This window comes from Orbicella franksi, chromosome 13, assembly GCF_964199315.1.
Source record: "Orbicella franksi chromosome 13, jaOrbFran1.1, whole genome shotgun sequence".
NCBI classification, from domain to species: Eukaryota; Metazoa; Cnidaria; class Anthozoa; order Scleractinia; family Merulinidae; genus Orbicella; species Orbicella franksi.
The window spans coordinates 22478521-22492995 of record NC_138157.1 but is presented as its reverse complement, the minus strand read 5'-3'; the positions used below and the strand labels follow the sequence as shown (position 1 = coordinate 22492995).

Here is a 14475-nt window from a genome sequence, read left to right as displayed (position 1 = left end):
TCCAAGATGTGTAGCTCACCTAAAGGAGATTTGTGGTCAGAATGGTATACTCATTACCAATTTAATCTTTTTCATTAGTGAAAACAAGATGTAAATTTGAGCAATTTAAACAAATACAAACACAAGGTAATGCCCCGGCCCACAAACCCCTTAGGTGGCAAGGCCCCTTACAACTCCTACTAAGCACAATGAAACTTCTACTCTCAAAAGTTGTTAAAACACTGTTACCCTTTCGATATAAATGGATTATGCATATCCTTGAAGAGCCTGAAATTAACAAAATCGTCAAGTCGCCATTTGGCGACTAAGTGGTAAAAAATAGTAGCTAAATGTAAATTTTTAGTCACAAAATCAAATAGAAGAGAGACACAATCCACAGACATACTTGACATACTCACTGCTCAACGGTTTGCAATTACAAGGTGATTTCAAACAGGGGTAGCAATTTTGAAGTTTTCGACTGAGAGAGAGAGAGAGAGAGAGAGAGAGAGAGAGAGAGAGAGAGAGAGAGAGAGAGAGAGAGAGTTGTTTACTTTAGTGTGCCTTAGGATAATCAAACATGGCGATCCAGTTGGCGATCAAAGAATCGTGGGTTTGTTTTATTATGTCTATTCAAATAAATTGTGTCTTTCATCCACAAGTAATGTTCTTTTTCCTTTGAGATTGCTGCTAGCCCTTTTAATTTGTGTCAGTCAAGGCAAAACCTAGTTGCAAATCTGTGGCTATTCTCATTTTTCTAGTCGCAAATAAGTAAAGTTAAGTTGCAAATGCGACTGTATTGGTTGCAATTTCCAGCCCTGCCCTGTAATTCAAGTCCAAGTCGAAGTTTAGCACCAGTTTACCGCAAAAAATTCACAGAGCATCCCCATTTAGTTAGGATTATAACACCCTTAGCTATTGATTAAAGTGCAACTAACCCCCAAATGTTTCTCTGTTAATGTAAATATCTACTAGTTTTCCCAATTACTTCAGCACAAAATTATCTGGATTGATAAAATGCTCGCATTTCTACTGGTGTTTTAAGTTGTAATTTCTGCGGCCTGATGAGAGAGCATAGTGGGATCTGGGTCAGGCTTCTAGTGACGTCATCAAAGGACATTGCTGAAAACACTCAAGAGACATTTGACTGGGTTTCGAGTGCTGTGAAAACATATTTGGGGTATTCGTGCTTCATATTTTATCAAAAATGGACAAGACTTTTAAATTAAAGAACTGTATCATCTAGCAATACAATTTGGAGTCTAGCTACATGTACGATTAGGGCGGCTACTATTTTTTTTGATTTTGCAGTGCAGGTCACCAGTAGAGCCCACCACACTGCAAGTCACGATCCACAATTTGCCGGCCCATTTGGCTTATAAAGGTTAATTAAAATCGTGGCTGAAGAGTTACAGCTATTGAAGAGTTATAAAAATGTCAGTGAACAAGAAAAAATTTCGCAGAAAAAAGTTGTCTTTTCACTTTGTTATTGCCAACCAACAGTATTTATACAAAGTCAATTACTGAATTAGTGTGTGCAAACATAAACATTGCAAGTTACACAAATTTGCATTTTTTCATACTAGTAATTAAAAATTGTTTGACAGGTGATGGACAAAACACTGACCCCTAGTCCATGGACTACCCTAATGGACTACCCAAATGGACTACCCTAAAATGGACTACCCCTAAAACATGCTATTTCAGATGAGTGGTATGTTAAGAAGCTGCGATTATATACTTACACTGCTAACTTAAATTTGACCAGGACATTTGAGTTGTTACAATGGGTTAACAAACTGCAAAAAAAAAAAACAAACAAACAAACAAAAAACACTTACATCTCTAGTGACATGACCTTGGCCTTCAAAGTCATAAAGGGTGTATGACCATTCCTGTCTGTCTGATCCAACAGATTTCACTGACTGACCACATTCACTCAATGCCTAAAGGAAGAAAAAGATCATAATTTAAAACAGAAATTAAATTTAAGTGTTCAGTGCCCACGCATTCTGCAAATCATGCAACACAGGGACTTAATGCCACACACATTCTAGGGTTTAAACTCAGGCAAAATTAACTATGCCAGGGTTGACCCTAACAGCCAGCAGCCAGTAGAATTAGCCAGCTACATGGGTCATATATGCCAGGTATGTTTTTGAAAAAAATGATTTTTTAATTAAGGGAAATGGGTAACTTACATGTAGTTTTTCAGTTATATATAGTGTACAAATTAATGGAATTAATTTTCTGATGTAAACTTAATCTGGTTGCTGATACATGATCGAAAAAAAAAAAATTTAAGCCTGTTTTAAGTGTTTTTTACAGAGAAATCACTGTGTTATTGAAATAAATTCACTTTGTATCTGGAATCCAGCCATAAGCTACAGTCACTGAACTAATTGAAATTTGTGCCCAGAATCAAGGAAATACCATTTCCTAGGACCAAGATTTGACCCCAGACCCTCCTAGAGGGAACTTTGCCCTCAGTGGTCACTCCCTGGCTACTTTACAAATTTCCCTGGCTACTACAAATCTCACCGACAACCCTGACTATGCTGCCATTAGTGCAAGACTAAAATGCATGCACAATTTCCCTACCATGACCAAATCAAGTTTAATGGACATTTACTCAACCAGAAACACCAGAATAGCAGTATGTTTCTTAAAACACATGTAACTGGTAATGGCTCACAGCTGAAAAAGTAGCTGCTATCTGTAGAAAATTATACTGAAAAACGTCCACCTTAACATGTGGTAAATCTCTGAATTACTGTGGAGTTGACAGGAAAAAATTTACAGGACTCCAACAATTGTTTCAAAAAAGTTGAAAGAATTCATTCAGAGCATTTGGTTACCCCTACTTTTTTATGAACTGGAAGTGGCCACCCTATCCAATAAGTGAATGGGATTAGTGTTTCGTTGAGTGCCAAAGCTATTTTAAACTGTATTTTGCTCTAAATGGATGGTACTTCTAACAGTACACATGTACCTGAGGGACGGCTTCTACCATATTTTTCTCTTGCATGAGAATCAAATATCTTAACTCTCATTATCAGTATGATAGATACTGACACCAATACATTCTATTGTCAGAATAAATGAAGAATAATTTTGTGATAAGAGTGATTCAAAAGCCTGTCTTTAGACATACTGTAATTATACTGGTATCCCTCAATTATCAAGATCACCACTGGCAGCTTTCACCATAATTTAAGCTGGTAAATTATTTTTCTCAGACATCGCGATCTCCATTCAATCATTGATGGTAATTCTATTTGCATTGAATACACCTGCTCTGTACATTGTCACAGTGTTGAATACAATTGGTTACTATCTCCATAATTTGTATCAAACCAAAAGAAAATATATTTTACACACAACAAAAAAAACAATATCCCTAACATTGTCCGTGTATTAATGTTTCAACAGCTTTTGGCGAATAAACATCACAGATTGCATGATTCAAAATTTGGCTGAGAGGTAGTTTGGGTCTGGTCACCGACAAAACAAAACAAAAAATAAACCCCAGGTAGAACATGAACCACGCTCGGCCCATGGCCGCGCGGTTAATAATAAAACTCCTCAATATGATTTGGCAAGCACATTTATTTAGTGATCACTTCATGCTACAGAACAAGGGACTGACAAAACTTGAGAACTATGGACACATAAAAAATCATTGTGACACAGCGCACGACCACTTCGTGTAACGGAAACAAGGATTACAACTCCATTTGGACAGTTTTACTTCAGGGGCACATTAGTGGTCACTTGACATTACAGAAAATGGATTATTTCTACTTCATAATCAACAGAATGGTTTAACAGGGTTTATCAGAAATTACCGTGACAGGTCTTGTGGTTTGTGTAGAGGCTTCAACTTGTCCTTCGCGTTCAAAGACAACCTCAAATTTCTTGCCATCTGGCTCTTCTGGTAATTCAACAACTACACAGAAGAAGTCATGTTAGAATTGATGAAGAGAACAATATTAAGTTGAGAATTGGATGAAAACAGGGTGCATGGCCAGAGATAGAGAACAACTTATATTCCCTAACCATAACATTATCCTTAAATGAGCTAATTCCACAACAATTAAAACAAATGGACAATGAGGAGCACCTTGCAATTGTCTGGTCTTGTCTATGCTTAATATAAACAAGGTGTGAGTATCACTTCTATTCAGAAGGGTCCAGACAGTTCCACACTACTAATTGAAGGGGTGAGTGCAAAACCATGCTAAGTGACGATTTGGGTGAAAAAAAAAATTTTCGCGAAAGGGCTTGAATTTTTGCATGCGGTCTTCAATGTAATAGAAAAACGTGGTCCTGTATTTTTGTCGCTGGTTTTTGCTTCGTTTATAAAGACGCCGCTAGGAAAACTGAGTGGTTTTTCTGCATACGCAATATCTCGAAAATGAAGCGAAGCTTAGCGGAAAAACTACGGGACATTGTTAAACATACCTAAACAAAACTGTATGGGAAATTTGGAGCGTTTTCGACAAAGTTCACTTTTGATTAAAATACCTAGCACCCTTTTCCCGCCGAGGTCTTCAAATAAACAAAGCCGGGCCTTTGTTACGATAAACAGAGCCGACCCTTTGTTATAATAGCCAAGCCAAGCCTTTGTTATAAGTCGAAGTCTCGCCTCAGTTTATTATAACAAAGGATCGGCCCGCCGCGACCGCAAGGACTTTGATTTTACTTAGAAACCAGCAAAATGTCAATTTCACGCAACTTATATCAGCTCAAATTTATTGATTTCAGGTCAAAAGTGGTTAAAACGTTGACTCATGTTAACGCGCGACGGCAAGGATGTTGATTTCTCTTAGAGAGCAGCAAAATGTCAATTTCACGCAACGTAAAAGCTCAAAAATGTCGATTTCAGGTCAAAAAAGGTTTAAATGTTGATTTCATGTTAACCCGTGATGGGAAGGTTGTTGATTTCACTTAGAAAACAGCAAAATGTTGATTTCACGCAATGTATAAGCTCAAAAATGTTGATTTCAGCTCTAAATAGGTCAAAATGCTGATTTCACGTTAACGCGTGACGGCAAGGATGTTGATTTCACTTAGAAAACAGCAAAATGTTAATTTCACGCAGCGTAAAAGCTCAAAAATGTTGATTTCAGGTCTAAATAGGTCAAAATGCTGATTTCACGTTAGCCCTTGATGGCAAGGATGTTGATTTCACTTAGAAAACAGCAAAATGTTGATTTAACGCAGCGTATAAGCTCAAAAATGTTGATTTCAGGTCTAAATAGGTCAAAATGCTGATTTCACGTTAACGCGTGACGGCAAGGATGTTGATTTCACTTAGAAAACAGCAAAATGTTAATTTCACGCAGCGTATAAGCTCAAAAATGTTGATTTCAGGTCTAAATAGGTCAAAATGCTGATTTCACGTTAGCGCTTGACGGCAAGGATGTTGATTTCACTTAGAAAACAGAAAAATGTTGATTTAACGCAGCGTATAAGCCCAAAAATGTCGATTTCAGGTCTAAATAGGTAAAAATGTTGATTTCACGTAACGCGTGACAGCAAGGATGTTGATTTCACTTAGAAAACAGCAAAATGTTAATTTCACGCAACGTATAAGCTCAAAAATGTTGATTTCAGATTTAAATAGGTAAAATATGGCGGCCGGAAAATAGTGTTAACATCTGGAACTTACTTTGGTTATCTGGGACAATGACTATCTGCACTGAACAAATAAACATCAAATAAGCACTTTTCCAAATACAGCAACGTCTTAAATGGCTAAAAATCACGAGATAAATACATATTTTTCGACAAACGCGATCGTAGCTTTATGTCACGCACCGCCTAACAGTTTAACAAATTAACCCTTCTGCGCAACGTACGGGTCTCCATACATCTGCATGTCCGCTGATCCCAGAAGTTCAAAACACTACAAATCATGCCGATATGAAATAAAATCAAAACAACCTGGATCACAGATCTATGTTACAATCGATCGCTACTTGTTGGCCATTATTATCTTTAAATGAAAAAAGTCGAAACAATCTAGTTACCAGTTCGAGAAACGCGAGCAGAACGTGATTGCAATGCATGCCGGGAAGGCTCTTTACACCTCGTGCGCGGGAAAACATGGTGGTCGATACAAGACAAATTTTATAAGTCAAAAACCAGTTCTCGCTTTCCAAACTTTGACACTAGCAACGCTTGGCAAATGGGCCACAACTCACGAGAGGGTATTTTTCTTGGGCAAGAACTGCTCTTGGACTTTGCTGCCTGGCTCGATCTGACTTCGAACGCCGATAACACGATTACGGTATATCAGCTACCTTCGAAGTTTCAGAACACATTTTGATTCTTTAAAACGTGCTGATGACTTACGGGTTTATCGAGGCTTTATGATGCCTCTCAACCACCAGGCAGGCACACAAGGTACTTTAACACAATGCTTAAGATATTAGTTGACAGAGCTCTAATGCGGCACATCTCTTTTTAGTTCAATGGTATTTCGTTTGCCACTCGATCGATTCACGTGTTGTGCTCATGTCACAATAGCCGATGTAAACAATCTGTTCCCAGATTTCCGCTCTATATATGCTGTGAGATTTGATTTTGACTTCATACACTATAAACAGTCTGCCTGTTTGCTGTTCAACAAATAAACTCCTGAAGACATGGCTAGGAAAAGCCAAGTATTTTTGCATATGTTATAACTCGAAAACGAAGCAAAAACCAGCGACAAAAATACAGGGCCGCGTTTTTCTATTACATTGAAGACCGCATGCAAAAATTCAAGCCCTTTCGCGAAAAATTTTTTTTCACCCAAATCGTCACTTAGCATGGTTTTGCACTCACCCCTTCAATTATAAAAATAAATCTGTTCTTCAAAAGAAACAAAGGAAGAAATTAAACTCCCAATTTATCATAACTCATATTCATTGTTTGTCTTGAGAATATGGAAACTGCTAATGTTAATGCTAAGTTATGTTAAAGTTTAAAGTACACACAAAAAATAATAGGAACAGTTTCTCAGAGAAGATTTAACTCAGAATTCCTAGTTATATGTGCACCACACACTCATTTGTAGTTGATGGGATAAATGGAACAAGTGCATTAATCTCTAAATTTTTTTGATTCCCTTTAATTTCACTTTTCATGTTTGTTGTTTTTTATGATATACCATTCATCTTTGAAAAAATCCATTGTGTGCTAGCTGTTACTAAACTTCTGCCTAGCAGAATCTTCAAAGACATGAAAGGCATTTAACCAGAGGATCATGATTTATTGATTGTTGTTCATTTGTCCAGTACAGCATGTGAGGGCTTGGGTGATGGTAACACACTTAAAGAATTCCATCAGGACTAAACAGACCATCATTACTGTGCTAAAATCTCAGTGTCACTCATTACGTCACTGGGAATGATTAAAATCTCACAGTTATTAATTTGGTGACACATTGTGGACCATGGTAGCAAGCAGGCTCAAACTCATTCAGCCACTGACTGACTGTTGTTGCACTTTTCAAACATATTTTACATATACTGTGTAAACCCTGCAGTGTGACGACCACACATTACAACAACAAAAAACATGTTTTAAAACACAAAACATACCTTCAATGGGGCAATCATAGTATTTATACTTCTTACAGAATTCTTTCTCTGATCCACAAGGCCCATCTTGTAGCTTTGAGAAGAAAGACATGTGAAGGCATTAATGGTAGTCTCAACAAGCAAAATTGTTACAGCAAAAACTGACAAAGAACCAACTGCAAGACAAGTATTAGGAATCCACCAGGTTGCGCTTGAATTGTCCCAAAGTAAATCAGGTAAATCAAACATTACTATAGATAGTGTCCATCTTGCAAGAAAAAGTAACTACAAATATGAAATTACTATGTCTTTGAGAACAAACCTTAAATTTAGAGGTTTGCAACAACATACTTCTTGTCGTGATGATTTCAGGATGAAGCATGCATGGAGAGAACAAATGACATCACAGACAGGAAATATGCTAAAAGCTTGACACAAAGTAAGAAACACTATCTTGGCTACTTGACTTTCTAGGCCTAATTTAAATTCTTGTGGTTAAAAACAATTACATCTGGGATGGTCATGACAGAAGAAAGATACCCAATTTCTTTTCAGACTTCTATTAAAATGAGCAGACACCAATTTTGCATTAAGATTGCACAAATATGAAATCATAACACTTGACAGTTGCAAGTAGAAATAGCTGCGTTGTTATTGTCAGTATCGTGTTGTTTTGAGACAAGAACACCTATTAATCCTATTACAACGACTTAGGACGAAACTAACAAGATGAGAGTACAAGTAGGTTCCAGTTTTCCAAAAAGATGATAATGAAAGTCGAAACCCAACTTCTAATGTCAGTTTCCTTTCAACGTATGGTTCATATTGCGAGAAGAATCGAGGCTGTCACCAGTTTGGTGGCCACAGTCTTCCATGTCCCAAACACCGGTACCCTTATTTTCTTGTAAGTAGCATTTTTGAATAAAAACAACAACAGAAACGTTGCATTATTGAATGAATTTCGTTAAAATCGTTGCATTCCAAACAGCCCTTTCATATAAAGTAGTGAGCATATCCGATATTTGAGAGGTAACAGCCGATAAACACTGAGGAGTCAAACACTTTATTACCCTCAGAATTAAAGACGCAAGACGAGACGTGACAAGCCTATGTAAACAACTCATGTTTATGAAGCAAGTGCACACTTACTTAAGCATGTTATGCACACAGAAATTATTTACTTTCTTTCACATTTTTTAAAAAAAACTTTACAGCAGATTCAACGAGTTCAGCATGGCGTGCCAAGGTGGGAGAAGAGGAAACATGTTGTGAACAAGACATTACAAAGTGTTATTCTAGTGCCCTCTTATATTTCAGGAAACATCATCGAAACTCCTTTAGCCCGCCGCTGTTCCGTTGACAAGGTCGAACACATAGGTTTGACTTTTTGGAGTTATTTTAAGGTCTATTCAGCAAAACAATATCACGAACGTTAAGCTACAGACGGAAAATCGCCTACTTTGTTACGGCATTTCTTTCCACAAACGAGACGTAATAAACACTCGATTAGGTCTTTTGGAATTTTAATACGTACACCGCCCGCGTATTAAGCTTCCACTCACGTTCGATCATTGTATCACAGCTTCACATGCCGAATGCTCCCAGGTAAAAATCACCGCAGCAATAGATAGCGATTTATTTAGTCTACATGCAGAGCTTTCTGTTGGTCATGCAACAACGCAATACTTGTCGTCTCTCTTAACAGAGGCCCCTAGCCATTTGAAAACAACCAATCGAGTTTGAAACAATAAATTAGTGGGTTAAGAGACGCAAAGCGATTTACTAAAAAATATGACAAATCGTGAATGCTGGCGGACGTTCGATGATGTGGTGTTGACCTTTGCTAGTGGGGCTGTTGTTTTATCACTTCACTCGAAACCGACAGCTATCAATGCCATGAGTACCGTGCAACAACCAGTTTGCCACGAACCACCGCAATAAAAAGTTTCCTCGAACATGGGAAAGTAAGGATGGTAAATTGACTGTTATAATATGCTTTGAATTCACAAAAAGGTGAAATTAACGTATGCAGGTTGAGGCCGAACGATCAATCATATCCGTACAAACGGCGAAGCAATTATATTATACTCACTACATTGACAGGGTAGCCCTTGTATGTGAAGTCGGCCGTACATGAACTTTTCTCTCTCGGTTCTTCTACCAAATTCAGCGTCAGATTTGTAGCATCGTTCTCCACCACACAGTCGCCTTAAAAGAGCATAAAGAAAGGTATTAAAAAAAGCATCGAATCGGCGTGAACACAAAGGGGACGAAAAATAAACAACGATAATTTCACAGCTTTCAGTTCGATAGAACTGCGTTGCGCTTACCTTCAGGTCCCTCTCTTGAAATCCAAGCTAGAAATGAAGAGAATCAAGGTTAGAAATGTGCAGAAACAAACCACACGCCGAGAATACGCACGGGGGTATTATTAAACATGTAATTACGGCATCTTGTCTTGAAGAGTTAAGCCATCGGACGAACGTGCTTGGCGAATTTAGCGGCTTATGCCTTACCTTGTTTGCTATATTTCTTCCCCATAACAACACTTTTTCAACTCATTTCTACCAAAGAACTTGCTATGAGGTCAGTTAACGTTTTTATCGTAGCCTTCGTGGCGAAAATTTCACTCAAAGATGTCGCGGGTTCGCTCTGTTGAAGCACTGAAGCAGGGACGGCCTCTTGCTTTGAGCTACTGACAGAAATTGATTCGATTGTTCTAATCAAAGCTTAATGAGAAAAAGCTGTGATTTCATTGGCTGGCGTCAAAAGTAGCCAATTACAGTAGAGTGGTAATGTTATGGAAGTTGGCTTTGCCTCGATGCACTCAGCTCAATGCAGAGATAGTTTAGTATCGTATGCTCAAAACCAGAGAATGCAAGGAAAGAAAAAACGAGAAATATTTCCCCCAGCTGTATGGTATTCTATTTGTTGTTAAACGAATATTGTTAAATCTTTGTTCATTCGAATTATTTTCTGATTTATCTTTCATTCTTTCAGCTTACTAAAAGCAAACCACCACACTACTTTTCACCTTAACTACGACTACGACAATTTTCCATAGTCGATGGAAAACTGATCTATGGAAAAAACAAAGAATCTTATCAAGTTCTTATATTGTCATCAAACTACTAAGGAGATTGATTTCGCATTTTAAGAGCGCAAGTCGCGAAACTGAAAAAAAAATGTGGTGCAATAAAATTAAGACTTGAATATTTGCTTTCATTCAAAGCACCGCTTCTTCTAAATTTCTTAAATAGCGGCTTCAACACGGTTCCGACAAAGCATCTGATTTTGGTATATAAAATCCCACTCAGCAGGTCCGGGTTTATTATATGCGGCGGCCGGCCGGCGGCGGCCATCAGGAGCTGTCCGGCGGCGCGCGGAACTTCAGAGCATCAAAGAACAAATTATCGGAAAGTTAAAAATGATCGGCACGAGTAATCCTTGATTTCTTATACAAACTGAATTTTGAAGAGTTGAACAGACTTAAGATTAAAAAGTCTGACAAAACATTCGGCAAGTGATGTTTACAGAAACTCCCATTATTTCAGCCAGATAGAATTTCACAGCCGAATTTCGTAAACATTTTAATTTGGCGACATGAAGAATGAGAGCATTTTTATTTCACAATCCAGATTAGTGAAAAAAGAGGACATTTCTATGCCTTTCCCTCTGCGAGAACTTCTTCTAGACTTCTTCCCAAGTCGCCTGTGAAATGTTTTCATTGTTAACAAGTGACACGAGATTACCTTCCTTCCAGAATCCACCATACGGAAAACAGTTGCGCGGTGTTGGCAAACCGAACAAGATTTCTAGAAATCAAAATACGAGCTTGCGATTCAGATGGCTATTTTTTTTTTCCTAGAGTGAAAAGAGAAAGCTTGCGTCAATTTCCCGGGCCAGGAGTTTAGCGAGGACCTTCCTGTTTTTCAAAGCCGCCCAAGTGAATTCAAAAGGAAAACAACAGAGCGTGATTTAAGAGGTGCTAACGATACCCAAATACTGACGCTTTTTGTTGAAGGGAAAAAGCTTTTAGCGACAAAAGTGAGAAACAGTGGTTCCGGAGACTGACCAGAAAAATAGAAACACTGAATAGAAATTTACTCCCTACTTGATTAGGAACTGAGAAAAGATTATGGTTTCAAACTTGAAAAGACTGAAAACTCCATCGGTACCAACATACCTGACGATCGATGAGTAGAGCATATCACGTGACAGTTAAATATCAGTCTGGACACAACAGATGCTCTGAAGGGTTTGATAAGCAATGGCTACCACTGGTGTTACGTTGGGCAATTTTTCTTGGAAGGTGTTTCGTAACAAAATTGCACCTTCAACGGTGGTGGCCCAAAATTTGACTCACGTTTTCAAATGAGACTAGAAATTTTTCAGTTTGGACACAAAATGCTTTATTTACAGTATGAAAAAGCGATTAACTCTCATTCGATAAACGGAGCAACATTTCCTGAACGTTTTTACAATGCTGTGCAACTACCACTTGAAATGAACATTTTCGCAACGTTTTCGTTGCAACAAGCGTTGCACGAAGAAGAATCAAGTTTTACTTCTCGCAACGATTGCGTCGTGCGGCGATAGAAAAGAAGACTTGTGTTACTATGTTTTCTTAACTGTGTTGTTGTATTTGCGAAAAACTTTAATTTCTCCTTACAGTAGGACGCTCTGCGCTGGTGTTGAAGTCGGGTCTCAGTATGTTTTGCGCTCTTGCCAAGCAATTATTTCCTGTCCCTCATTGTTTTCATTTCTACATAAGGAAAAGCTGGAAAACATATATAGTTCCAGTTGCTTCATTGAAAGCTTAGCCACAGTCCTCTAGTTCTAATCTTGATCAGTATTTAAACAACTTTCTGGCAAAGGTTGACGTAAAAAAGATAAGCGGCTTACTGATTGTCACCGTCAGACAGTGGTCGTATTAGGTAGGATAATAGACGTACAAATCACTTTATGTTCTTGAAGAGATTAAGAAGATTACCAAAACGAAATAGTTTTTGTGATTTCTCTCTCTACTGCTTTCATTCCACGTGTATAAAGCCCCTGAATATTTGTGAAGGTTCAGGTTTAGTAATTTCACTGACCCAGGCAGGGCTCGATATCCGATCAAGGCTTATGTCGACTACATCACGTCAGTTCCACAGGAGTCGAACTAAAATGATTTTAGAAAAGTGGAAGCCTTAAAAAACAATGACAGTTAGCCCAAGTCATGCTCGCTTTTATGAAATAGAAACGCAGTTTTATATGTTACGCCCTCCTTCGAATCCTGATAACCTACAGAACAGCTGTTGTAAGAGATTAAACAAATCTCGCTGCAGTAACAGAAAGAGAATTTTTGAGTGTTATTTATATAAATAGACCTGAAGTGTCTTCAACAAAAACTAACTTACGAGCGCCTCCTGAACAAATACTTTTCTCTTTCTTCAAGAGTTATTTTGAGGTTAAATTCGTTATTATGTACTGTTCAGTTATTTATTGGTAATTCTTCTCCTAAACCTGCGCTCTAAATCCCGCGTCTTGGCGAAGTCAAGGAAACATGAAACCACCTGTTTCGTCAAAGTGTAACATACACTTCATTATCAACTTAATTCTCAAAAGGTAAAGGTGAAGAGCCCCAAAATAGCGAATAAAGCAGACTACCCTTTGCACTACTTATTTTCCGATGTATTCAATCGATAAAAATTGTTGAAAATGATCAAGTGTTTGCAACAAGATTTGTTGAACGCTTTTTATGTCTGGGAAGTGAGTAAAATATAACTGGGCGAAAGCCAAGCTGAACATGCTCTTTAATATTGGCGGGATTTGACCACCGCGTTGTAAGTAAGACTGCCCCACAAGTCGAGCTTGGAAGGCCGATCTCGGGGCGAAAAATTGTCTCGACGCTCAAAACCCGAGCGTGAAGAGTTCAAGGAAGCTTGGAGACAAGACTACCTAGACAGAAGGCCAGGGAACTCGGTGGTCCGGCCTGATGTTTTTAGTGCGATTGTCCATCGCTTGAAGTCATTCAAACTCAGTTATGGCAAATGAACTTACCTGATGAAAGACTTTGGTTCCCTTTAAAGCACTTTGACCCCATAATTATCTAAAAGAACAAATGATAATAAAAATAAGACCTCATACAAACAATATGAACTAAATAAAAGTGACTCAATTACAGTTACCCGTTCAATCGGGAGCTTAGTTTAAATTAAGAGTTAGGCGGTATTTTTAACGTGTTAAGAGATTGAAATAAGCTCGAGCCAAGGGTTAATGTGTATCCAGAGAAGTTAGCAATATAAAATGTTTAAATATGTTTCGATAAAACACCATGCAGCTGACGGCGCTGACTTGTCTAACTTCAATAAAGAAGACAGAGGCAATTTAAAGATTTACACATTTGAATTTGATTTAATATTTAATGCTTTACAAAGTACCACTCTATAATAATAATAATAATAATAATAATAATGATAATAATAATAATGATAATGATAATAATAATAATAATGAGGCTCTGATTGAGTGTTAAATCGGTATTTTTCAAGTGGGCGAACAAGAAATAGTCAGACGTAAATTTCAACTGAAGTTCCATAAAAAAATAACGATTCTGACCTCAGCTCTCCTATTTTTTCCTTTTATTGAAGTGCCGGAAAAGGTCTTTTGGCTCTTTGGTATGCTTACTCATTAGTGTAGTTTTTCGTTTATTTAAATAAACTACTAGGGTTACTACAAGCTAAATGGACTACGGTGCGTGTGGCGCCAAACCGGCGCGTGCGGCTAGTGATAATCTTGAGATTGGCAGCACTGTTACCTGTCGGCAAACTAACTATGGAAATCGAGGGAACGTAGTAACTGGCACCAGTTGTTCAAGGGTAACACTAACCACCGGGTAAAACTGGATGACAATGATTTATCCGGCGGACAAGCGTTAACA

General features: G+C 38.0%; 1 protein-coding gene across 3 annotated transcripts in view; it reads right to left on the bottom strand.

Annotated features, from left to right (window-relative positions):
• LOC145464938 (protein naked cuticle homolog 1-like) overlaps positions 1-14475 on the bottom strand; it is a 28817-nt gene that overhangs the window by 2977 nt on the left and 11365 nt on the right. Inside the window, exons 2-7 of one of the 3 annotated variants that reach the window (XM_081448749.1) lie at positions 13596-13644; positions 9881-9907; positions 9643-9758; positions 7572-7644; positions 3828-3928; positions 1821-1925 (exon numbers count right to left, since the gene is read on the bottom strand). In XM_081448749.1, the coding sequence (XP_081304875.1) occupies positions 1821-1925; positions 3828-3928; positions 7572-7644; positions 9643-9758; positions 9881-9907; positions 13596-13638 (465 nt within the window). In that variant the 5' untranslated portion in view covers positions 13639-13644. The other 2 variants (XM_081448750.1, XM_081448751.1) reach the window with 2 other exon arrangements.